The sequence below is a fragment of the Cydia fagiglandana genome, chromosome 2, assembly GCF_963556715.1.
Source record: "Cydia fagiglandana chromosome 2, ilCydFagi1.1, whole genome shotgun sequence".
Taxonomy (NCBI): Eukaryota; Metazoa; Arthropoda; class Insecta; order Lepidoptera; family Tortricidae; genus Cydia; species Cydia fagiglandana.
Window position 1 is genome coordinate 1,331,645 of NC_085933.1, and position 26,116 is coordinate 1,357,760.

At 40.8% G+C, this 26,116-nt stretch overlaps 1 protein-coding gene across 1 annotated transcript; it reads right to left on the reverse strand.

The window, feature by feature from the left end:
• Positions 1-1,461: 1,461 nt before the first annotated feature.
• Positions 1,462-25,187, reverse strand: LOC134672218 (peptidyl-prolyl cis-trans isomerase G). Its single transcript, XM_063530122.1, has 20 exons — positions 24,859-25,187; positions 24,431-24,536; positions 24,112-24,199; positions 22,334-22,363; positions 20,583-20,719; positions 19,354-19,462; positions 18,776-18,955; positions 17,732-17,807; positions 16,422-16,523; positions 14,961-15,045; positions 14,515-14,586; positions 13,971-14,036; positions 12,716-12,818; positions 11,541-11,753; positions 11,005-11,193; positions 9,976-10,653; positions 7,526-7,601; positions 7,230-7,320; positions 6,245-6,302; positions 1,462-3,942 (listed from the first exon to the last, which is right to left on the reverse strand). Exons 1-20 carry the CDS (start codon positions 25,051-25,053, stop codon positions 3,873-3,875), a joined length of 2,724 nt encoding a protein of 907 aa, XP_063386192.1. The 5' UTR covers positions 25,054-25,187; the 3' UTR covers positions 1,462-3,872.
• Between the last annotated feature and the right edge of the window lie 929 nt (positions 25,188-26,116).

Below are 26,116 nucleotides of genomic sequence, written 5' to 3' on the forward strand. Positions count from 1 at the left end.
TAGGCGCCCTAATGATGTAGATTGATGGGTATGGGGTAGTGTCCTGCATTTTAGATCTGCAGTACTTAGCAAGAGTACGCCGCGACATTATCTCGCGCGCGATCTTAAGAAAGGGATGGGTTAGTCAATCGCGCGCGAGGGATACCGTCGCGGCGCACTCGTACTGAGCCTTCAGATGAGTGGCGTTATTCACAAACGCTCTACAAGCCTGTATTAGCTAATCGTTTATCTTAAGTAATTTGTTATTTTGACTTATAACGAAAGGGATAAAACATAAATTAACCATTTACTAGGCTAAGGGATATACACGGTGTAACATGAGGAAACCGAATAATTTTAACCACGCATTTCTGAGGTCAAAAGAAGTAAAAAATGAATGAGTTCAATTCAATTTCACCAAAAAAAAATTTTTTTTTTGTTTACTTTTTTTTAAATTTTTTGAATGTATTTGAACATAAAAAATAAATGTTATTGGTAAACTTGTTACTTAAAATTGATTTTATATTTTTTTTTCGTAGAACCTACTTTTTGCAAAGTGGTTACTTGTCACTTTTTGACATCTATCAATAAGGATATTTAGACTTCGTCCCATAGCAGCAACATCACCATCAAATAGGACTTTAACACTATGTAACAATAAAAACTTGTTTTTTTTTAAATTAATAATATCTCTGAAACTAGGCGAAATTCAAAGTTTATAGGACATTTTTGTCTCTAAATATGATCAGGAATACACTGTTAAAATTATTCGGTTTACTCATGTTACACCGTGTATACAGGGTGATTTCTGGGTGGTGATCCAGAACTACTTTTTCTGACTCTGTAAATGATCCACATTATCACATGGTACTTAGTATTTGATTAAAACATAATTATAATTACTTTAATTATTCAAGTAAAATTAATGTTATACTAAGTAATCATGGTCACCCTATGACTTTTGACATACGCTGTATGGAAAGCGACAAGACGTCACATTGAGTAGGGTCACCAAATTGTATGCAAAAATGTTTTTTCCTACTTGTCATCTGGAAAATTATCATCATTATTCTTGATAAACAATAATTGTTAATAATTCTTGATTAACCCGGCAACCTTCAAATCAAGAGTGAACAGGCACCTTCTGGGCGAGCTCGCTCCATCGTAGGCCACGTCTACGCCTCGACTAGTCTGTGGCCATGAGTAAGCCCATTCATAATAAAAAAAAAATTGCAATAATTAACAACATCATTAGGCTCATCTTTGGATTCTGTATGATGTCTGACTCTCTTGCTCCACGACCCCGAAATCACCCTGTATTTCCCACATACGGTACTTCAAACATGTCTTCTACTTATATTCGATTGTCATTTTTGAAATGTCAGCCGGTAAAGGGTTAACTAATTTAAGCTTATAGAATTTTATGAATAAGGGAGGATGAAAATAACATTACACGTTGCGCATGTTGTTAACAAAAACACGTTTTAATTTAATACATTTATTGAGATAATAGTCACATAATATACCATACAGCTTAAGAATAAGAACCGATTTAGAACACTACATTTTCATTAAGTCGACAGTCTAAAAAACCAAAAACTTATAAGATACGTGAAATTTAGCTAGAGTTAGGCCAAGATAACTCTGCAACGATTTTGACAGCATGGGTTGAACAAGTGTTATTTATTATTTCATAGAAGTTTGACTTTTAAAATAACACTTGCACTGTCTGGACTCAAAATCGGGCTTATCTTGGTCTGAATCTGAATTCATTCTTATGGTTGTCCTTAAATAATAAAAATTCCATAGGAAAGCAAAATAAAATATGCATGTGCCATATTAAAAGGTATCTATAGAATATTATTAGCGAAAGTGTCATTAGCACAAATGTTTTATACAGAAAGACACTTTTAAACTTCATTGTATGACTATTGTAAAATAAAATAATTGATAATATGATGAGAAATGGTGTAAACTCTAGTAATTCATATACAATAGTGTTGGTAGCAACTTGAGTCTTTCTCTAAAGCAGAACTCTACTACTTTTCAAATCTCTGCTCTTGTGAAAAAAACCGGGCAAGTGCGAGTCGGACTCGCGCACGAAGGGTTCCGTACCATAATGCAAAAAAAAAAAAGAAAAAGAAAAAAAAAACGGTCACCCATCCAAGTACTGACCACTCCCGACGTTGCTTAACTTTGGTCAAAAATCACGTTTGTTGTATGGGAGCCCCATTTAAATCTTTATGTTATTCTGTTTTTAGTATTTGTTGTTATAGCGGCAACAGAAATACATCATCTGTGAAAATTTCAACTGTCTAGCTATCACGGTTCGTGAGATACAGCCTGGTGACAGACGGACGGACGGACGGACGGATGGACGGACAGCGAAGTCTTAGTAATAGGGTCCCGTTTTACCCTTTGGGTACGGAACCCTAAAAAATAGTAATCTGAAAAGACTGACGAAAGAGTCCGCAGTCAAGTACCACTGACATATTCACTCGCGTCTAAGTAACTTACTTTCTATGCCGCTAGCTCGTACTCACATATTAGTGCAAGCGAGATGTATAGAAAGTAATTTACAGCTTGGCAAAAAATTGAAATTAAAAAGTGGCAACACTGTAGAGTCTAAAAGCAGATGACTCAAAGGACTCAAGTCTAAACCAACCGTACATCTTTGTATAACATGCCCGTAGGCCTCGCGCCTCTGTGCTAGGCCTAGAGGTCATTTTCGTCCAATGATTTACATTTTAGCTCCAAGATTTTTTTGGTCTCCAAATACACCTAAACTATAAGAACATTGCCTTACCTACTATCATAATGTTACTACTAATCGAAAACAGAAATATTTTTAATTCATAGTTATAAAACACATAAATTTTAGGACTCAAAGTAAACACCAAAACGTCAAGGCAAAATTATAAACGTCGTAAGGCCTGCTTGACAAAATTCTCCTATTTTTAATTTGAACCGTGTTATGTAGTAAATTGAGATGAAATTCGTTTATTTCAAAATGTAATGACATTTTAGAAATGCAACATTATTTGATTTATGAAAGGTAATTAGAGTTAGACCAAGAAAAGTCTGCAGCGATTTTGATAGCCCACGCAGTGCAAGTGTTATTTATAATTTCATAGAACTTGCACTGCGTGGGTTTTAAAAATCGCTGCAGACTATTCTTGGTCTAACTCTAGATTAAAAATGAGTGTACATTGTAATGCACATTGGGCCTTACGAGAATAAACAGAATACCTACAATTTTTAATTTCGACTTGCCCCACACTTATCGACGCGGAATCGGCAGAAGTCGATACAAAATAGCATTATGTCTACGCAATGATACCGGCTATGGCGGCAATACACACTCGTACGTAGGCTGAGAACGAGTGTGTACATACTGCTCCCTCTTCGTCTCGCCGTTCTCCATAAGAACGAAAAAAACGTCGCTCGGCTCGGCACGGACCTTAAGCGGTATCCAGACTCATCAATAAGTCGATTTGACCAGAAATGAAATTGGCGTCAATCTCCAATTTTAGATCTATGGTAATATATTAGAGCCCTCTAAATTGAAAAAATGCCCCATAACGAAAATATCGGCCTCACAAATTGGTATTATTGCGTCCGCACCTCATTTTATCGGTAATATCGGTCATTATCGGCGATTGAATTCGGCGAGCCAAATTGGCGTTTGCGTCCGCACGTCCTGTTTCAATCGGGCAATTTAATCAGATTGGCGAAAAATTGACTAATCTGGATACGCCTTTATTGCGTAGATACGATGCTTTTTTCTATTGACTATTGCTGAACGCATGGATAAGTGTGGGGAGACCTTTAAACAAACATTGTCGCGTTGTCATCGTGGCTTGTTGAGATGTCACAGTTTAAAGTCGTCGTCGCTATCGGTCCTCGGAGCGGCGGCGGCGCGGGCTGCGCGAGCGCCGGCGGCGCGGCGACGGCGACCGGCGGCTGCGGGGACAAGGCAACTTTAATTAATATTATACTACACAATATCGTTATGTATCGTAGTATACGTATTTGTTAAGGTATGACGTCATCAAGAAGGCGGATATTTTGTGCATAAATATAAATTAAAATCAATTTTTAAATAGATTTTAATTTATATTATAAGTACCTACTCTGAGGCATCTATACCACATCATCAGTAGCTAACAATTAGGCCCACTTGCACCGTTCTACTAACCCGGGGTTAGGTTTACATTCCACTAACTGGGTTAATGGTTTAACCGCTCAACCCCGGGTTAGAGGAAAGGTGCAAGTGGGCCTTATACGAGGGACGTCTGAAAACTTCTAAGCCTAAGATACAAAAACACAATTTTCAAAGGTAAATCACTGTTTATTTTTCGATATAATCTCCTCCCAAATCAATGCACTTTTTACATTTTTTATATAGTGCTTTTAGCCCATTAAAAAAATATTCTTTATTTTGCCCTTCAAAATGCTCCTCTACGGCCGCCTTCATCTCTTCGTCACTAGTAAATCGCTTTCCCCTCAACTCTTTCTTCAAATTATTGAATAGAAAATAGTCGCTAGGGGCTAGGTCGGGGCTGTACGGTGGGTGGTCGATTTCGTCAAAGCCAACTTCCTTCAAAGCACGCCTCGCAACATGAGCGGTGTGGACGGGTGCGTTGTCTTGCAAAAACAAAATTCCTTTCCTTAGTTTACCTCTCCTTTTTTCAACTATTGCTTGTCGTACCTGTCTTACAAGATCTGCATAATAAAGTGCATTTATTGTGGAACCCTTTTCTAAATAATCGATTAAAAGAATACCATCACAGTCCCAAAACACCGTAGCCATTAACTTAGAGGCCGACTTTTGCACTTTAAATTTCTTCGGCGGCCGTTCTCCCTTCTCAATCCACTGCATTGATTCGGACTTACACTCCGGGTCATACTGTCTGATCCATGTTTCATCGACAGTTACTATTCGGGAACAAACTTCGTCTATATTATCTTCGCACAAGTCTAAAAACGCCTGGGAAGTTTCAACACGACGTTCTTTATCGAAGGCAGTAAGCATTTTCGGCACCCAACGAGCACTAACTTTACTCATGTGCAAATGTTCGTGTAAAATTTCTCCGACTCGTTCTTTACTTATACCTAGGACCTCAGCTATTTGCCAAACCTTAATTCTTCTATCTTCCAATACCAACTTTTTGACTTTGGCTACGTTTTCTTCGGTCACTACCGATATTGGCCGCCCTGAGCGGGGGTCGTCTTCGATGGATTCCCGCCCGAGTTTAAATAAGCGACTCCACTTTTTGACTGTGGCATAAGAAGGCCCAGAAGCACCGTAAATAATAGCCATTTCCTCAAAAATACACTGCGGTGATTTTTCACTTTTTGTAAGGAACTTAATTACAGCACGATGCTCAATTTTCGTAATATTCGCTGGTAATTCACACATTATGTAGTTTCTAGTTGAATATCTCGAAACAGAATAATAAAAATCTGACATATTGTTTTCTTAATAATTTATTTTTAAATGGCCTTTCTAGCGGCCAGTATCATAAACACATATACAACCTCGAAATACCTTAGGCTTATAAGTTTTCAGACGTCCCTCGTACGACCCGGCTATCGTATTAGCGGTTACTAAAGCCAAAGAGAATAGATAGTATAGAGGGGTCCTGTCATAGTAAATTTTGTAGTCACAGTTAATTTACTGCCATCTATCGCCACACGAGTAAAACTCAAAATAAAAACATATAAAATTATCAAAAAATATATATATATATTGATAAAATGATTTTATTATTTTTATATCATTTTGATCCATGTTCATTCAATGATATCTATGTGTTAAAATTGTTAAATATGAAACGGCGTCGTCACGCCATCTAGCTGATCATAGGCTAAAAGTGTGTGCGGCATCTATCCGAGAATGACTTTTTCTTGATGTCCGAGGCACGTTTTTTTCGTAGACTTTATTCATCTTATACGAAGTTACATATATGTCTTTGCTAAAGCCCAGGGATTTTTACATATTTTGACCTTCATGCCATACCGCTTGCTTTTCGCACATTGTATGGCATGTGGTGGGCCAGGCCGTGCTTTGGAGGCCTCTGCCGTAGCCTATATAGACGCGTGCAGCTCTATTTACATGTAATATATAAAAGCAATCCCCAATCCGCATTGGGCTAGCGTGGGGACTATAGCCCAAGCCCTCTCGCGCATGAAAGGAGGCCTGTGCTCAGCAGTGGGACGTATAAAGGCTGTAATGATGATGATGATATAAATGCATAGTTACCGCGGACTGGCGCTACGGTCCGACGCGGAGGAGCCCGACCGTCCTTTCTTCTGAGCTTCTGCGAATAAAGTACAATAAAGAATTGTCATTAAAAAATTTTTTCTACATGACTTTAAATTAAGATTATTGAATTAAGATTTCGTATACCAAACTGAAATCGCTTACTTTTCACTATGGGCTGCCGACTCAACTTTGAAGTTACGAAACGCTTTAGTCAACTATAATGAATTCGCCGAATCGCGTGTCGCCGCGGTCAGGGGGAAAAGGCATAAACGCGCTACTATTTAAAAATATAATACAGTGCGTTGATGTCTTTTGTACCATATTTTATCTGATTCTAGTGAGATACTTACCTAATTTTTATCAAATATTTTAGGATTTTTACCTAGTAGAAAAAGTATAATTTTAGTTGACTCGTAGAAAAAGTATTGTGTACAATAGTGATACTACTAATCCAGCTTTTCAATCTCGTACCTACTTAGGCCACTCAGCACTAAAAAGCTCCCTATATCTGCATCATATAAAATACTATTATATACAAAACTATCTCAATGATAACCTTATTAAGCCCCTATATAATTCAGAGCTAAATTGATGCGAGGACCAAGTAACCAATTTTGCATTTTAATTTATGATTTTTCTTGCTAGCTATTACTAAAGAGAATTGATTGTAATAGAGAGGCAAAGTCTAAGGAAAAATCGTGCTGTACTGCACCATATGTTTTGCGGTCACTGAATTGTCAAACGTCAACTTTTGACAATCAGAGTTATGGAGATGTACAGTCGACGTCAAAGATATGTTTACACTTTTGCACCTTATGCCTTTGTAATAAGGCGAAAAATGTAGTATCTTTGACGTCGACGGTACAGCGCCATCTCCTTTACCTGTCAAACTCGAAGCACGAAATTGTCTTAGATTTTACGCATCTTACTCAATCAATGTATCTTTGCTATTACTGAGCCTTTAAATTCTGGTCAGTCTTACCTTGGGCTTTGGATTCTCGATCCTTCTGGCGCGATTTGATGAGTCGCACGATCTCCATCAGCTCTTTGCGAGCTTCGTCCCTCTCCTCCTCCTGTGTAAGACAGAGATACACTATAATACACATACATCAAATACACTAAGGTATCAAATCATTCCATCATCAAAAGGACAAATCGCTAATAATCGTTTGTCCCTTTCCATCATACCAATACGTCGGAAAGGGACAAACGATTATTATCAGCTTATCAATTTTAGTAGACGTTTATGAATAAGGGGGTAAATCTGTACGTACATACCTTTTTCTTGTCATGCTGCGGTGACTTGCCTCCCGAGGCAGAGCGCTTGCCACGCCGAGACGAAGGCGAGTTGCTTCTGGAATAACAATACACATTATAGTATGAATTATCTCAGATTATTTTTTCGAGTTCGGGTGCTAATCCGTTAAACAAAAGCCTTTGTTTCTTTTAACTCTTTTCGTCCTGGTGGTCATCTATACCAACCACCTATTTACATACATCCCCTTCAAAATTGACTAAAATTTTTGAAGGGGATGTATGTAAATAGGTGGTTGGTATAGATGACCACCAGGACGAAAAGAGTTAAGAGCGGGCTACAGCTCGTGCCAAAGCTACAATGTCGTTTAAAAAGCATCTATCGTGATAGTATTAAGGTTCAAATTCATATGACAGCTTGTTCGGAGAACAATTAGGGTGGTCTTGTTTTTTGAGATAACAAAAACGTGTTATCTCCGAATGGGCTGATTCAAGAATTTGAACCATATAATTAGAATGGTAAATTTGCTTTTTAAATGGGTTTGTTCCCGTTACTTACGTCGGGGCTATTAGCAGTAAGCATTGAAACCACTGCATAAAGGAAACAATATCTTTTGTTTAACAGATTAGGGTCCGAGCCCGAAAAATTCACCTGAGATTATTCATACTATAATCCCAAGAGCCACGCTCGATGCTTCGGTGTGCGAGCGGGACATTGCTATATACGAGTATAGCGCTGCCTCGCTCACATAGCGGAGCAGCGTGTGGATAGTGTAAGGCTGACAAAACGTATTTCGAGGCCCAGTAAATAAGGCCTAGTAATATTTGCGTCTCACATTTTGCTTGATGAGAGAGTGAGACGCAATGCACATTGGACAAAGAAATCGGACAGGTGGAATACCACTCATCATCATCATCACCGTTATATCAGCCTTTTATCGCCCACTGCTGAGCATAAGCCTCTCTTCGAGTACGCCATTTGTCCCGGTCCCGAGCCAATCTTATCCCTTATGATTCGGTTAAATTGTGTTCTAATGTATGGGAAAGACAAACTAATTATAGCCAGCCTTTTATGAATGTAGTATGATACCTTAGGGTATGGTGCTTTACGCACACTAGCGTCCCTCCCCCTCCCCCTGACGCAACCCCCCTTTTAGCACGAAATATGTCCCGGATTACGGTTTTTTTTTTATTTTTGAGAAAAGTATTAAAGTTAGGAAAAAAGTGTCAAGGTAAGAAATAATCCTTAATAAATTTTAAACAAATAAGGTTATATACAACTTTTTGGTAAGACTCACCATATTCATGCATTAACTTGGTGAAGTTCAATATAAGGTATCTTCACGGAGAATAAGCTTGCAAGCTTATTCTCCGTGAAGATTTCTTTCTGTACTGTCACGTACTATGTTATATTAAACTTCAACAAGTTTTTCAACGGTTAAATTTTGTCGAAGTTCATCTAGCTATAACATCAATATGGTGCGTCGTATCAAAAAAATGAATATAACCTTTTTTGTTTAGAATTTAATAGGGAACATGTCTTTCATTGACACTTTTTTCCTATATTGTATACTTTCCCCAAAAAACAAAAAAAACTCTCAACCGGGACATATTTATGCTAAAAGGGGGTTGCGTCAGGGGAGGGGACGGGACGCTAGTGTGTGTAAAGCACCATATCCAAAGGTATCATACTACATTCATAGAATGCTGGCTATAATTAGTTTTACAAAAAACACAATTTGACCGAATCATTAGGTAGTAATTCTGGGACGATAAATGGGACCTCAAAACCTACAATTTTAAAAACAATCTATTGGGAATTTAAGATGAAGGCACAGCTCACCTGATAATGTATGTCTTCCGACGCCTATGGGATGTTAATTAATAAGTATTATAAAAAAAAATATTTATGTAAAAATAATTGTAATCCCATAGCTTACCTTCTGCTGAAAATCTATTTGAATTGGTTATAAAACGGTTATCAATCAAAATAACGGTAAAACCGAAGAAAATATGATATGTTGAATTACAATAAATCTTATTCCCAAAAAAAAAAATTAGGTTCGACTTTTTATAATTTCATTATCTCCCCTACCCAAAGCTTGTCTGGAAGAGATCACTTTTAAACGATAAGACCGCCTGTTGCTACCAATGGTCATTATCTGATTCTGTACATGTATTGTAAACTGTGTGAAGTGTGGTGTGCTATAAATAGTATTGTATTTGTTCCAAATAAGTGTTCCGTGAACAAAGTTTTGTACGGAAAACTAAAAATTTGAGTACGAAATATTTAAGTAATAAGTAAACATGATGAATTGAAAACTATGGCATGTTTTTTTTAAAACAGCTATCAATATATTACGTTCCATGGGTAGAGGTACCTGGAACGTCACTTTTTCATGCAGCATTGAGAACAGCTGGTTAACAGCCTTATATCATAGATGCTTTATTGACTTTTAGCATCTCAAACTCACCTGGACTTCGATCTGGATCGCTTCTTCCTCTCACTCCTATCTCTGTCCCCTTCCCTCGTCCCGCTGCGCTCCGTGTCCCTCCTCACTCTCCTATCATTGGATCTGCTGCGTTTCCTATCTCTTTCCCTCTCATTAGACCTGGTTCGTTTCCTATCCCTTTCCCTCTCATTGGACCTGCTGCGTTTCCTGTCTCTTTCCCTCTCCTGGGACCTGCTGCGCTTTCTGTCCCTTTCGTTAGAACTACGTCTCTTATCTCTCCGATCGTTGGACTTGCTTCGTTTTCTATTCCTGTCTTCCTCGGTGCGTTCCGTATCCCTTCTCACTCTCTCATTGGATCTACTGTCTTTTCTATCCCTGTCAATCTTTCTGTCCTTATCACGGGATCCGCTGCGCCTACCACTCTCACTATCTTTCCTCCTTCTATCGTCTGATACCTCTCTCTTTCTCTCACTGCGATCTCTAGTTCTATCTCTCTCTTTAGAACGCGAGCGACGTTCGCTGCGCTCTTCCCTCTTGTCTTTGCGATCATTGCGATTTTCCCTGTCGTCTTTCTCGCTCCTGTGCCTATCGCGCCTATCTTCCCTCTCTTTTGTTCTGTCTTGTTCCTTTTCCTTGTGTTCGCGTTCTTTCTCTTTTTCTTGGTGCCGTTCTCGACGCGGTTCGGGTCGTTCTTCTTTTCTGTAGACAAATAGTTTGCAAAATAGCGATATTTTTTGGCCAATAAGGTAGAAAGTACTAATAATAGGATGCAATTCAATCCTGATGTGCATGGATTCCAGAATTACCTGATTTTCGAAATCTTCAGCCCAGAAAACCTTGAAATCGACTACTATGAAGAGTCACAAAAAAGTGCATGGCCGCCATTTTGCATTCCAAAAGATTATCCTTGCACCATTAGATTTGTGCCATAATAATATTAGTACCTGATCGACGATTAATTCGTTAATATTCTCGAGTGACGATGGAGAAAGAATCATACTCCCTGGCTGCGACTACGGCAGAGTATAAAATGGTGATGATAATGATTACCTGGGCGGTTCCTTAGGCTTGTTACCCTGGAAGGTGCTCCTCAGCATGGAGAAGGGGTCATACTCCCCGTCCGCCGGTCTCCTCTCCTCCTGGCCTTGCGCGTGCTTGGCCCGGATGGGTTCAGCGACCACGGCGGAGGAGAGGCGCGGGGCCGCAGCCACTACGGCTGATGCTAGGCCTATGGTTATTCTAGTTTATTGCTATAGAAGGATGGTGTTGAACAGGAATGTACTTACGACCATGAAGCTCTTACAGAGCGCGACGCGGGTAGACGAGACTGCAACTGTCATGGTATATGACAATAATGATTTACCATGTGTTCTTCGCCTAGTTAGTTGACAGATTGGGCTGTCATTTTGGCTATGATAATGATTACCTGGGCGGTTCCTTGGGCTTGTTACCCTGGAAGGTGCTCCTCAGCATGGAGAAGAGGTCATACTCCCCGTCCGCCGGTCTCCTCTCCTCCTGGCCTTGGCTATGCTTTACTCGCGTAAGCTTGATAAAACGGAGTATAAAATGGTGATGATAATGATTACCTGGGCGGTTCCTTGGGCTTGTTACCCTGGAAGGTGCTCCTCAGCATAGAGAAGGGGTCATACTCCCCGTCCGCCGGTTTCCTCTCCTCCTGGCCTTGGGCGTGCTTGGCCCGGACGGGTTCAGCGACCACGGCGGAGGAGAGGCGCGGGGCCGCAGCCACCACGGTGGAGGCGGGGCCGAGGCGGCGGCGAGGGTGGCGGGAGTCCAGTTCCCTGGGAAGATACTTGTTTGTTTAGCAAGGGATCAAGTTGAATATTGTGTCAACATAGAAAGATACCAGTAAAGGAGCATTCCATGAAATTGTCTACCCTGTACTTGTACGTACATAGATATTTTCTCCAATATGCTCGGAAATGTTCACCTTATTGTAGCAAAAATAGTACGGGAAGTTCTTCGTGTCAAACTCTAATTTAAAAAAATCAAACTATCGCTGTCCTGTTCTAGCGGACGGGAAGTAAAAAAACACTACAGTAATAACTTATTACTGAAGTGTTTTTTACTTTTTTTAAATAAAAAAACCCAAACAGCCAAATTATTATTGCCGCGAGCCGCTTCTACACGACTCGATCAGCTATCATTTCAAGCTATAGGATAGAGTGAGATAGTGAGATAAACGACCTTACTTGTCTCGTTCTTACAAGACCGTTGTGCACGTGTATTATCGTGCGAATATTGCTTAATAAAATCAAAGATTATTTTTATATTTTTTTTATAATCGCCGCCGCATTTAATAAGCTTATATAGTTTGTCAAAGAACTTTCACATTTCAAACATAGACAGAGAGAATCATACTATCTTTGTCTTACACTAGTACTAGCACCCAAAAGAAAAGGATGGGTATAGTTTTCCTGGTTCTTACTGACAAATATTGAATGAACGAATATTGAATGGTACTGAATGGCGGAATAAGTTTGGGCCTTTAACTTTTAAAAAATAATTAAAGAGGGAAACTATTTTTGACATTTTGGATGTGAAGGTTCGATTTCAGTGATGCTTGATGCTTAAATAATTATTATTTTATCTTCTTTCCTCGCATGTTTGGAGAAAAGCACTATATATGCCTCGGCAGGAATAGCAATTCGTGGATTCGTCTTCTTTCGAAAATCGTAACTCATCCACGAATTGCCCTTTCCCGGCCTCTGCAATAATGTACTATTCTTGTCTATGATTATACCTCTGGTCGTGCTTGGGGTCGACGCCGAGCGCCAGCGCGAGCATGTCGGCGCGCGACTCGCGCGCGGGCGAGCGGCGCCGGCGCGGCGGGCGGGCGGCCGCTTCTAAACAACACCTTATATCATAACTACATTATATTCGTGACCCTTTTTTAGGGTTCCGTACCCAAAGGGTAAAACGGGACCCTATTACTAAGACTTCGCTGTCCGTCCGTTTGTCCGTCCGTCCGTCCGTCCGTCCGTTCGTCTGTCACCAGGCTGTATCTCACGAACCGTGATAGCTAGACAGTTGAAATTTTCACAGATGATGTATTTCTGTTGCCGCTATAACAACAAATACTAAAAACAGAATAAAATAAAGATTTAAATGGGGCTCCCATACAACAAACGTGATTTTTGACCAAAGTTAAGCAACGTCGGGCGTGGTCAGTACTTGGATGGGTGACCGTTTTTTTTGCATTTTTTTCCGTTTTTTTTCTTCATTATGGTACCGACCGAGTCCGACTCGCACTTGCCCGGTTTTTTATTATTATAAACTGATCGGCGATTGGCTCTAGACACACCTGATGGAAAGTGAAGACCGAGCCTAAGATGGAGCTCACCGGTTCAGTAATAGCCTATTCACTCTAACCTTAAAGAGACCGAGGTCATATTTCTCAGGGAATACAGATGACGGGAGCGCATTCCATTCCTTAGCCGTCCTTACCAAAAAAGACGAGGCAAATCGTTTTGTGCGGACACATGGAATATTAACCACGTACGGGTGCATTCGCTCCCCGCGCCTGGACGTCCGATGATGGAAAGGGGATGGTGGGATCAGGTCATGCAGCTCTTGTGCGCACTAACATTAACGTTAACGTACTGAAATTTAAACATAAAAAAAAAAACTTTTCTTACTAAAATAAAACGCCGCTCTGTGAGCAGTAGACCTCGCGAGCATAACTTAAAACTGATTAAATGTATGACTCCGACATTTAAAAAAAAAAGCAAAAACTGCTGCTCACAAGTTTCACGAGAATCGGTTGAGGATTGCAACCTGTATAGGAAAACATTTGACATACGAAAGCATTTTCTCCCCAAGATGAAAGACAGACCTTCGCTAACACTCGGTCAATAATGTACTCTAATAGGTACAACATTCGACCTCTGTAAATAGTTAATAAAAAACAGTGTTACTGTCAATAAATTAACAGATTGAAGTGCTGAAAAGATAAAACACTAAAGTAGTAATAAAACAGAGTTCTCGTTAACACATACCATCATGTTCTATGTCCTCTTCGAAGTCCAGAGCGTTATAGTCGATTCTCTCGTGACGTGAGCGTTCTAAAACAGAATAAGTAATTAATGTATGATCACACAAAAAAGTATTATTGAACAACACATATTTACAAATTCAGAAAACCTCATACACACAAGAAATAGGGAGCGTACATGAATTGTAGAGAGCAGCACCAAAGCCCCTGTGTATTTTCGTGTCGTGTTTAAGTTTCCGATTCAGGGAATATAGGTGGCAGATCATCCTACGACACGCACGATGTGATCGAAATTAAACCTTTGTGGGACATATTTTAAACTGTTTAGACCACAACGGTTTCACTCACTCGAATTTTTTGTCACTATTGGCGACATGTTTCGGGCCCGTCGGGGGTCCTTCCTCCGGCTCGAGTGGGCGCGGCGGCTGCACTTCGTGCACGCACGATGTGTAACGGATTCGGTTGTTTTACGGAAATTGATAGTGCAAATGGCAGTACTACACTCGACACGACGCAGTTTTTTTACTGTAATGCACTAGTTTACTTACCAAGAGTAGTGTCGCATTCGCCCTCTTCTTTCTCTTCAAAAGGACCTTCCGGAGTGCCGCCTGACACCGCGCCTGCCAAATAAAACAATTATTCGCTGAATACTTGGATTGGATCCTTAAGGGCCTATTTCGACGGCGCGCGAGCTCGTAAGCGTTTTAGTTACATTGAGGACTATTGGTTACAACCAATACCGACAAAGACTAAGAAAAAACCTTATTTTAAAGAATATAATAGTTCGAAAGCCGAATTAAATTGCGCTTATACTATGCCACATTTTATAGTAACTAGAATGTCAAACGTCAACTTTTAACGAGCAGAGCTACCGCATAATATGCGGTGCCGTACTGCGCCATCTGCATACATGATTGGTCAAATTTGAAGCACGGTTTTTCCTTAAATTGATTATTTTATCGTATACTTAATATAATAAACAAACGAGACTTACGCTCTCGAGTATGTTTGGGGTCCGGACGGCTTGGCTTATTCTTCGCTTCCTGGTGTTCCCTATCTGCGCGCTCCTGTTCTGATCGCTACAACAAACAACGAATATGTATACACTTGTCATTGTTAGAAAATTTTCCCAAATTCTAACCGTCACAACACAAGTGGCCAAGTGGGTTTAAATGGGGTTTGCATTAGTTAAAAAAAAATATAGATGGCGCCAGCACAGATTTTGCCTGTCTCTAGTTTTATTTTACACATCATCATCATCTCAGCCATAAGACGTCCACTGCTGAACATAGGCCTCCCCCTTGGACCTCCACTCGTACCGGTTGGAAGCGATCCGCATCCAGCGTCTTCCGGCGGCCTTAACAAGGTCGTCCGTCCATCTTGTGGGTGGACGTCCTACGCTGCGTTTGCTAGTCCGTGGTCTCCACTCGAGCACTTTTCGACCCCATCGGCCATCTTCTCTGCGCGCAATGTGGCCTGCCCATTGCCACTTCAGCTTGCTAATCCGGTGGGCTATGTCGGTGACTTTAGTTCGTCTACGGATCTCCTCATTTATGATTCGATCACGCAGAGAAACTCCGAGTATAGCCCTCTCCATAGCTCGTTGGGCGACTTTGAATTTTGAGATGAGGCCGATAGTCAAAGACCACGTTTCGGAGCCGTAAGTCATCACTGGTAACACACATTGATTAAAGACTTTCGTCTTGAGGCACTGAGGTATGTCGGACGAAAAGACATTACGTAGTTTCCCGAACGCTGCCCAACCGAGTTGGATTCGGCGGTTGACCTCCTCTCTTATTTTACATGATTAGGCTTAAAAGGCATTCAGGCCATAAAATTAAAAAAAAAACAAGAATTTTACACTATCCGTAGGATAGCTCAACCCCAACCCCCATTGGCCTGCAACATTTTATTATATTATTTACATTGGAACCGGTGGTGGCCGAGGGGATATGACGTCCGACTTTCAATCCGGAGGTCGCGGGTTCAAATCCTGGCTCGTACAGTCAAGGAATTTAAATTCCGACCCATTTCGTACTTTGTCACAGTGACAATCAATATGAAAGCCGCTAGAGACCTCATACGGTTGTCACTGTGACAAAGTACGAAATGGGTCGGAATTTAAATTTCTTGACTGTACCAGTCTGTGAAGTCCCCAATCCGCATTGGGTCAGCGTGGCAACTCTAGCCCAAACCCTCGTGAGAAGAGGCCTGTGCCCAGCAGTGGGACGTATATAGGCTGAATTATTATTATATTATTATATATGTATTTACATTGGTACAGTCAACAACATAGCTATGAATACAGGCAAAGTGTCAAAAATATGTATACAGTACTTTATTGCCTGTACATTAAGGTCGTGTATACATATTTTTGGCACTTTGCCTGTATTCATAGCTCTGTTGTTGACTGTACTCGACGTTGAACCTTGTCATAACGGAATGTGTACTTTACCTCAAACTCGGATAATTTGATGATGCGCCGCTGCGCCTGCCGCCAGTGAGGCGGGGTCGCCGAGCGCGAGCGAGAGCGGGAGCGAGAAGGCGTGCGGTAGCGCTGCAACAAAAAAAATGCTTGATAAAAAAAAAATACTGTCAGTAAAAATGCCTTAACTACACCACGTAGTGATAATAACATCCCGTAGTCTAGGAATCCTCTAGACCGAGTTTAGAGCAATTATTTCATGCAACCGATGATGCCAAAAATGCGCGGGAGGCGGGAGGAGGTGAGCGAAGTCCCGTGCCGTGATTGGTCCGTTCAAAGACACGGACGTCACACAAACACACTTTCGACTCGAACATGGAGTAAAATTACCGTACGAGTATGTAAATAGTCTGGAGGATGTTTTGTCTGTGTAACATCCCATTAAAACTGAGATGTAAATGCTCTCTTTGATTGGAACTGGTGGGAGACGGGTCAAGGCCGGGATACGTAGAAAGGCAGGAGAAAAGCCGTTGTGCAGCAGTGGGACACTCTATTCAATTCAATTCAAGGCTCACATAAAACAATAAAAGGCTCTCCGAGCCACAGAATAAATAATAGTACTAAGTACAGAACTAACTATACCGGGTGTGGCCTGGAACACGAGCAAATAATTTAAACATAGATTGTACTCCTCAAACGATGACACTTTTGTTCAACAACTTTTAAAACTTATGAAGTATTTAGACTCCCTATTCTTCATACAAAATAAATATTATCTTCAATGGACGCCGCCGCCACGCCCTATGTTTGCCACTGTGATTGACGTGGCTTGTCACGCCTTGAACATAACAAAATTCGCAATACATTGCGTCTTAGAATAAACTTTAAAGTGTATTAAAAATCAAACCACAAGTTATTTTTAAAAGTCGCTGAACAAATGTTGATCAGTATGAGGAGTACAGCCTACAGTTAAATTTTTGGCTCGTATTACAGGCCACACCCGGTATACTAACTCACATTTATAGACGGGTCTCACGCGAATTTAAAAATGTGAGTTAATATGTGTTCAAAACGCGAAAGTTTTAAATATAACTATATACTCTCTAATAAAACGCATCTATTACGACAGATACTCGTATGACCGCAAGGTGACGCGAGCAGATGTCCGTTCCGTAGCGGTGCGCGGCAACTACTTCTGCTAGACACCAAAATTGGTATGGGCCGCATGTACTTGTAGCGACGCGAGGAAACCGCGGAGTGAGCCACGTCTGTCCGAGCGTCAAATGTTGCGCGGAGACTATTAGGCTAATAGTTATTGTAGATTACCATCGGATACTTACGAAAACGCCTCGTCCCTTGATCATCCGACCACTGCGGGTGTAGGCGTTATGACGGTCCCTTTCACGGTAACGCATCCTAAAAATTAAAATAAAAGTTAACCTTCTGAATGCCATGGACCCTCGAAAATTTTCTGCCAATCAGTGGCTGGATTTTTACATGAACTTTCGATTTTCTCGCGAATAGTTCTTAGAATTTTATTTATCCTTTTCAAAAAATCCGACGCCGTGTCAAACACAAAAGCTGTCACGCGGACGCCACGTCACCGATGTGTCAAAACTGAAATTGAACTATATGCATATGCACGTAGGTCTATATTGCACTGTTGTCTGTGACCGATTAATCGGTCTTTGGCGTTGAACCTGCGGATATATCGGTCATTGGCGTCCAAAAGGTTAACTTACATGAGAAATTGGCTGAAACTGTAACAACGTTATTAGTGTGATTTTTGCAAGAGGTCGAAGTACCGCCGCCCACACTGTTAACTGTACATCTGTGGACCTTACGCCTTTTGTAATAAGGTCCACCGATGTACAGTTAGGAGTGTTGCTGTTTGTACCAAAAACCGGGCAAGTGCGACTCGGACTCGCCCACGAAGGGTTCCGTACCATAATGCAAAAAAAGGCAAAAAAAAAACGGTCACCCATCCAAGTACTGACCCCGCCCAACGTTGATTAACTTCGGTCAAAAATCACGTTTGTTATATGGGAACCCCACTTAAATCTTTATTTTATTGTTTTTAGTATTTGTTGTTATAGCGGCAACAGAAATACATCTGTGAAAATTTCAACTGTCTAGCTATCACGGTTCGTGAGATACAGCCTGGTGACAGACGGACCGACGGACGGACAGGAGAGTCTTAGTAATAGGGTCCCGTTTTACCCTTTGGGTACGGAACCCTAAAAATGAATACCAAACTCAGAACAAAATGCGAGCTTACAGATACGCAGTAAAACATTAACGAATAGTATTTACACTTTACAGTGTTACCCCTATAAGGTTGAAAGTCTTGTGCTACATAATTTGCTGCTAAAACAACACAATACCTCTCTCTGTCCCTCCTAGGGTCAGGCCTATCCCTCTCCCTCTCGTTGTCCCTGCCCCCTCGCATAAGGAACCTGTTAGTGGGGACCTCTGGGATCTCGCGCGGGTCTATTTTCGAGGTCTGCACGAGGGGATGAGAGGGTTCAGTTATTTCACCCTCGTCTGCGGATGTAGATTGGTGGCTGAAAACAAGACATAGGGTTAGACACGAAAATATACGGATATTTTTTTATGTTAGATCGCAAAACGTAAACATAATTTTGACGTCAAAGTTTTATATATTGTTGGCAGCGCAAGTATTAGATCCAGATATGGACATTTGTCGGTTGTTTGTGAATGAGTTTTTTTTAACACTTTCCACGCTAGGCGCCCCGTTTCCAGTACAAAATGAACACACACGTGTTCTTGGCAGTGAATGTGTTAAGCCTTCGAACATTGCATAGCCATGAGGTGACCAGGGGTAAGGCAAAAACGGCAAGAACATTTTATGGAATCGCCGTAGTGTGTGACAAACTTATATTCTTCTTACCCCATTTCACCATATATTAATATCTGATATTACCTATTGATTATTACGTACCGTTTCTTCTTCTTTTCTTTCTTGTCCTTCTTCCGTTTCTTTTCCTTCTTATGCGACTTCTCAGATTCTGCTTCGCTTTCCTCACTCTTCTTATCCTTACGTTTCTTGGCTGTAACAAAATAATAATTCACTATAGGGAGTAGATAAGGAGAACAATTCACTATAGAAATGGAGTGCAGTGCAGCATGGTGCCGCTCACCAACGCTCCCAATACTTATACACTTAGGCGAGTGATGAGTCGAAATGACCGAGTCAACAGGTCGCGAAATAAGTCAGGATGGCCAAGTTGACGGGTCGCGATACGAGTCAGGAAGGCCGAGTCGAAATGTCATTATTTTCCAACCATGTTGTTCAACCCTACGGTCCAATGGACTGACCTTTCAAACACACAGGTTGACAGCAGTTGGCGACGACGGCGTCCTGCAGAGGGCGAGAGTTGCGGTCGACGGGGAATGCCTCGAGCTGCCGCACCAGCATCGCGCCGCTCACCACCGCTCCGAATACTCAGACATTAGGGCGTGTGATGAGTCGAAATGGCCGAGTCGACAGGTCGGGAAATAAGTCAGGATGGCCAAGTTGACGGGTCGCATTATGAGTCAGGAAGGCCGAGTCGAAGCGTCATCATTTTCCAAGCATGTTGTTCAACCCTATGGTCCAATGAACTGACCTTTCAACCGCACAAGTTGACCGCAGTTGGCGACGACGGCGTCCTGTAGGGGGCGCGAGTTGCGGTCGACGGGGAGGGCCTCCGGCTGCCGCTCACCACCGCTCCGAATACTTATACACTTAGGCATGTGATTAGTCGGAATGACCGAGTCAACAGGTCGCGAAATAAGTCAGGATGGCCAAGTAGACGGGTCGCGATACGAGCCAGGAAGGCCGAGTCGAAGTGTCATCATTTTCCAAGCATGTTGTTCAACCCTATGGTCCAATGAACTAACCTTTCAATCGCACAAGTTGACCGCAGTTGGCGACGACGGCGTCCTGCAGAGGGCGCGAGTTGCGGTCGACGGGGAGCGCCTCTAGCTGCCGCACCAGCATCGCGCTACTCACCACCGCTCCGAATACTTAGACATTAGGGCGTGTCGAGTCAGAATGGCCAAGTCGACAGGCCGCGAAATAAGTCAGGATGGCCAAGTTGACGGGGCGCATTATGAGTCAGGAAGGCCGAGTCGAAGTGTCATCATTTTCCAAGCATGTTGTTCAACCCTATGGTCCAATGAACTAACCTTTCAATCGCACAAGTTGACCGCAGTTGGCGACGACGGCGTCCTGCAGAGGGCGCGAGTTGCGGTCGACGGGGAGCGCCTCTAGCTGCCGCACCAGCATCGCGCCGCTCACCACCGCTCCGAATACTACGTGGACACTGTGACCAAGGAAATGGAAGTTTAGAACAATGATAGTGCACTGAGGTTTAATCTTTAATCTTTTGAACGCCAAACGGCGCATCCATTTGCCGTGCCACTGACGCCACGGGGGTAAGTAAAATTTAGTATTGTAGATAAATAATGCCAACATAAAAGTGTTTTTCAGTAGATTTTCAGCAAAACACGATCGACGTCAAATGCTGTGTTTGGCGTCGTTGTCACGATTTTGCGTTGACGTCAATTGCCGTCTGTGGCGTTCAAAAGGTTAAATAATGTAGCTCATATTTTATATTGAAAAATTATAAGATATTTCATTATAGCAGTTATTCCCACCCGTTATTAGCCACAAAGAGGAAAAATATTCTGACAATCATATTCATTATACAGGGTGAAATTTAAATCGCTGGCCATATTCATTCCCGGCACTAGGTTACACTTAAGGAATCTATTTAGCGAAAAAAAAGAGTACACTTTTTTTTAATTTTCATTTTTCAATTTTTAAATATTTTCCACGAGTCGTGATCACCCTATTACCACAAATGTAAACAAACCTAATAGTAGGTTTTAACAACAACATCAGCAAAACCCTTATCTGACCGTCACTAAACCTTATAATCGTTGCAATAGGGTCCACCCAGTTAGTGTTGGCGATGGTAGACAGGTTTATCAATTTCGAGGGTAGTCTAAACTAAACCATTCCGCGCTAGCGGTAAACATAACGGTAAGCATAAATGATTAGTCACTCGTCACTCGCCAACCTTAAAATAATAATCGCGCGCGTACTAAGGTTAAAAAAAATGTTTTCGAACCGGGAATATTACGAAGTGGTACGGTGTTATTTATTAAGGTGAGTGTTTACGTGGTGCACAAAGAACGAAATGGAATCCGTTCCACGCCTTCGCAGACAAGGATTGAATCCAAGAGTACCATCTCGTGGGACTTTCGTTAATTGCGTCGATTTTTTATCAAATGTACGTAAGTTGATTCAATTTTTTAAATACGCCTGAATGCAAAGATTCCTGACCTAGTTTTTACTCATTGTTTTTAAGCCACGGACGTTTTGTTAATAATCATTAGTCAGAAATAACATTTTAGATTAAAAATGGGTTGCCTTTGCATTTTGACGGTTCTAAGCCCGTTAATATGAAAGGAAAAATTAGCAATTTATGTAGGTAATCTCGCTGCAATAGGGTTCATAATTGGTGACGCGATTGCAAACAGCGGGAGGGGCGGGGTGTCAATGACCTTAACTGATAAGAGAGAAGCGGGTGTAGTGGGTAGTTGTCGGTTCACCATAACGTACGAGGTTTTTAGGACAACTTGATGATGAGTTATTTCGAAAAAAATGTACTGAGCGGTATTAAAAGAAAAAACACGTGTTTAATATTTTTTCGAGTTCTTTCGGTTGTTTCAATTTGGCCAGTGAATTAAATTTCACCCTGTATGTTGAAAATTTAAAAAAATGTGTTGCATTTACTACTACAAATATCTTTACTAACCATTACCAGAGTGATAATTACTGAAAAAATCCTAGCTATGAGTAGTATGAATATTTTTGGGTAACAGGTGAGGATAACCGCGAAAAAAAAGCAAGATAAAAAGATTATACTCACTTGTCGAGATGAGGCGCCGGCTGTGTGGTTCTACAACACACAGAACAACAAGAATGAGTGCGCGGGCCCGCAGCGTCCAGCCGCGCCGCCTCTACAACACAAGCGCGCGTTAGCCATACAACACCAAATTGCTTCGATTTATGTTTAATATTTCTAAGCGTTGACAGCCCTAGAGTTGCTTCGTCACCGCGAGCGGTTGTCGACGTGTTCATTGAAAGTAGCTCTATTGTGTTATTGTGTAGGTATTTAAAACTCCACATTCGCATTTCAATAAGATAAGTATCTGCTCGTAAGAACTATTACATTATTTATACTATAGCTAAACCCAGGGGACCCAGTATTGCTGATATAGTAGATTTTTAACCAAGAGTGGAAAGTGATCCATTTCACCCGAGATATTTTGGCGCTCGAACGAAGAGAGAGCGCCAATAGTTCGAGGGTGAGATGGTTACTTTTACCCGAGTTAAACACTCTACTTTTCATTTCGACTGTGAGGAAAGTCAAACACGAGAAATGTAGGTTGATTTATTATCATTACATTACATTCATTCATTCAATTTTACTTTTTTTAAGGCGCGTATACATTAAGGCCGTTTCAGATACATCCCAATTTAAGATCGGATTGTCTATGGTTTTCGACTTTTTTCGATCAAAATGTAGAATGTTAGCAGTTGCAAGTCAAAATTATGTAATTAAGTAAAAATGAAATTTCCCACCCGGCTATCAGCCTATGAAAGGTGAACTTTCCGAACAGGAGAGATGAAAATGATATGTACAACTGTGCTACTGTGCAGCACATTGCCCTGACCCTAAACACACCACAATAAGAATGCGTGCGCAGGCCCGCAGAGTCAACACAAGCGCGCGTTAGCCATACAACCCCAATTTGCTTCGATTTATGTTTAATTTCTTAATCGTAGACATTTATAGGCAACCCTAGCTTTGCTTTGCTAGCTCGTACGGGCAACGTGCAACGACCTGTGTTGAAGACTGATAAATATTTGTGATTAAAACGGTTGGTATTCGCATTTTTAATACATATATACTTATATGACCTGCTGGGTATATAATGTGTGTTATAGCTAACTCAGAAGCCCTAATATTAATATTAACGATATTTGCATGTACTGAAATAATCCAGGAATTAAAAACCCCACAACCTTGACCTTAACGTTAACCGTAACCTGATTGTTAATGACGGCATTTATTTCAGTCATTTTTGAAGTATTGGAAAAAAACACCATCTGTTAGAACTAATTGCAATATTAAATTTAAATCATTTTATTACCAATGCCACTTGTTTAAACAAATTCGTAAAATACCGCGATAAAAGTTAGGAAACAACGAGTGTTGTGTTCAACTAAGAGAATCCAAATTTTTGTTTGGAAATAAGGTGCTGCTGCCATGGAAATTCAATTATAATTCAATCTTATTAAGTCATTTAACCCAAAATGTCACATATGCTGCCATTTCAAAATTTGCACTGCCAGGATGTATTATGTATGTAGCAATGCAATATAATGGTCGCAATAAATGACATGAGAGTGAACTAAAGGATGTGGAAATAAAAGATATTCTTCTTTTCTGCCGCAGAACAAGATGATTTGAAGAGAAGTGTGGGAATGCCATTGTGACAGTAACCTGCAGCTCCAACTCAAGGGAATTGAGTCTAATGAATGCAGCAAGCGATCAACAGCCCTCCTGTTTCCGAACGAGCATCCCTACACTACATAATGTAAACAATTTGGAACATCCTTACCATTTGCCGTAGAACTTACATGAAGAATTGTGAGCCATTGGTGTCCTTGCCTCTGTTAGCCATAGACAACAGATAAGGCCTGTCATGGGGGAGCTCAAATGTCTCATCTAAAAGTTGAAAAAAAAAAATTGGTGATGTCGAGTTAAGTTAAAAATATCTTAAAATGCAGTTTCCATTTAATAAATCGGAAAAAACTTTGAAGTAATACACAAATATTTCATAAATTAAGTCCATGTGCCCAGTTGTGGCAGTGTTTTTTCAAAAATCTATAAAATAAGCCTCTTGAAGTGTTGGGAAATGAGAAGAAATGATGATGCTATAATTATTTGAATGTATACCTTCAAAGGTGCCTCCATAAATGGACTCGCCACCAGTTCCATTGGAGTTAGTGAAATCTCCTCCTTGGATCATGAAATCCTTCACCACTCGATGGAACAGCATACCCTGAAATTGTATTGAATTTTGAATTGTTCACTCATTCTTATGCTAGCTATTTACTGTGAGCTGTGTTAAGGTGTAGTACAAAATAAAGTATACATGTAACCTACAGTAATGTCAATTTTACAACTGAATTGCTACATTAATCAAAGTAAATTTCACGAATTAAATATTAAATGTATGTCAAGTTTGCAATATCGTTAAGTGATAACAGCTAATGGCCTTTCATGTTGATTGAGTTTGATGACCATTACTAATAGTTGGAGTAAATGCGTAAGACGCAAACACAAAATTTACAAATAACCAAAGTGTAACATTTTTTACTAACCTTATAGGTGAGAGGTTTTCCTGTAACTTTCCCAATCCCGGCGTCCCCAGCACACAAGGCGCGGAAATTCTCTGCGGTTTTAGGTGCAATATCATTGTACAGCTCAAAAACAATCCGGCCGGAAGGTAGCCCTCCGATCGTTATGTCCATGAAAACGCGATCGCGTTCCGGTTTTTCGTCGCCGTCCACCGTCATTTTGGACAGCTTTGATGCTCTCGTTAACACTTACAGAATCACAGTTTGTGAAATACAAGCACAATCACTTCCTGAAAATTCAGAAGATAAAATTTATTGAAAAAGCTAGCCACCACTCCACCAGCCAGCGTTAGCTGTCATAGCCAATAGTTTTTTTTTCTTCTTGTCAGGCCAAGACTTCGTCAAGATTTGGCATTATGTATTGCATTATCTGTGGTTTCGTTACTTTCGTTTTTGTTTATGGTCACGCCTAGTGAGGTAAATGATTATATTTATGTCAATATCGACAAATACCAAGTATTGAAAAATAAATACTAAATTACAATATTTTTTTGCAATTTATGGTGAGTGTTTCATTTATCTAAATGGCGCCAGCCAAATTAATTTAACATGGATAAAACATGATTGGCATGATTGGAGAGGGAGTGACTAAATGCAGAGACAGAAGCCGTGTCAGACACCCGCTAACCCTGAATAGGGATAAAAGCCAAGGGGTTGATTGACTGAAAACATGACTGACAAAGTGTTTACATTTACATTACAAACAATTATTATATTTTGTATTTCTTCTTTTCCACAGTTTAAATTAATGATAAAACAAAAACCTTAAGACCTTAATTTCTAATAAAATGACCCATCCAAAAGCCTTCAACTCAAATTTTATTCAGCTGTCTCATTCTTGACCCTGATTTACTTTAAGCCCTTTAAGGGCTTATTAGATCCACACGGTCGCCGGGCCCTTGCGGTCGAAAGTAGAGATGCACCGGATATCCGGTTACTATCCGGTATCCGGCCTATCCGGCTACTATTTTACTATCCGGCCGGATACCGGATAGTGCTTGATTTCGGAGTAAACAAATTGGATTTAAGAAACAGACACGGTCATAATCGTACTTGTTTATTATTTTAAAACAATTTAATCATTCCACTGACTTGCACGCGTACTCATTTCGAACCTAGAAATGAGTCCACGCGAAAGTTTACTAGGAAACAGGTCAAACCTGCAGAATGCGCACCTGAAAAACCGAAATGTAGGTATAGTTCCGCCGGCCGAATATCCGGC

Coding starts and splice junctions, on each gene's coding strand:
- LOC134672218 (XM_063530122.1), bottom strand. CDS start 25,053: ATGACGGTGGACGGCGACGAAAAACCGGAACGCGATCGCGTTTTCATG. Junction 14,037..14,514: donor CGAATGCGACACTACTCTTG/GTAAGTAAACTA, acceptor ATTCTGTTTTAG/AACGCTCACGTCACGAGAGA. Junction 7,321..7,525: donor CGCAGCATGACAAGAAAAAG/GTATGTACGTAC, acceptor TGTCTTACACAG/GAGGAGGAGAGGGACGAAGC.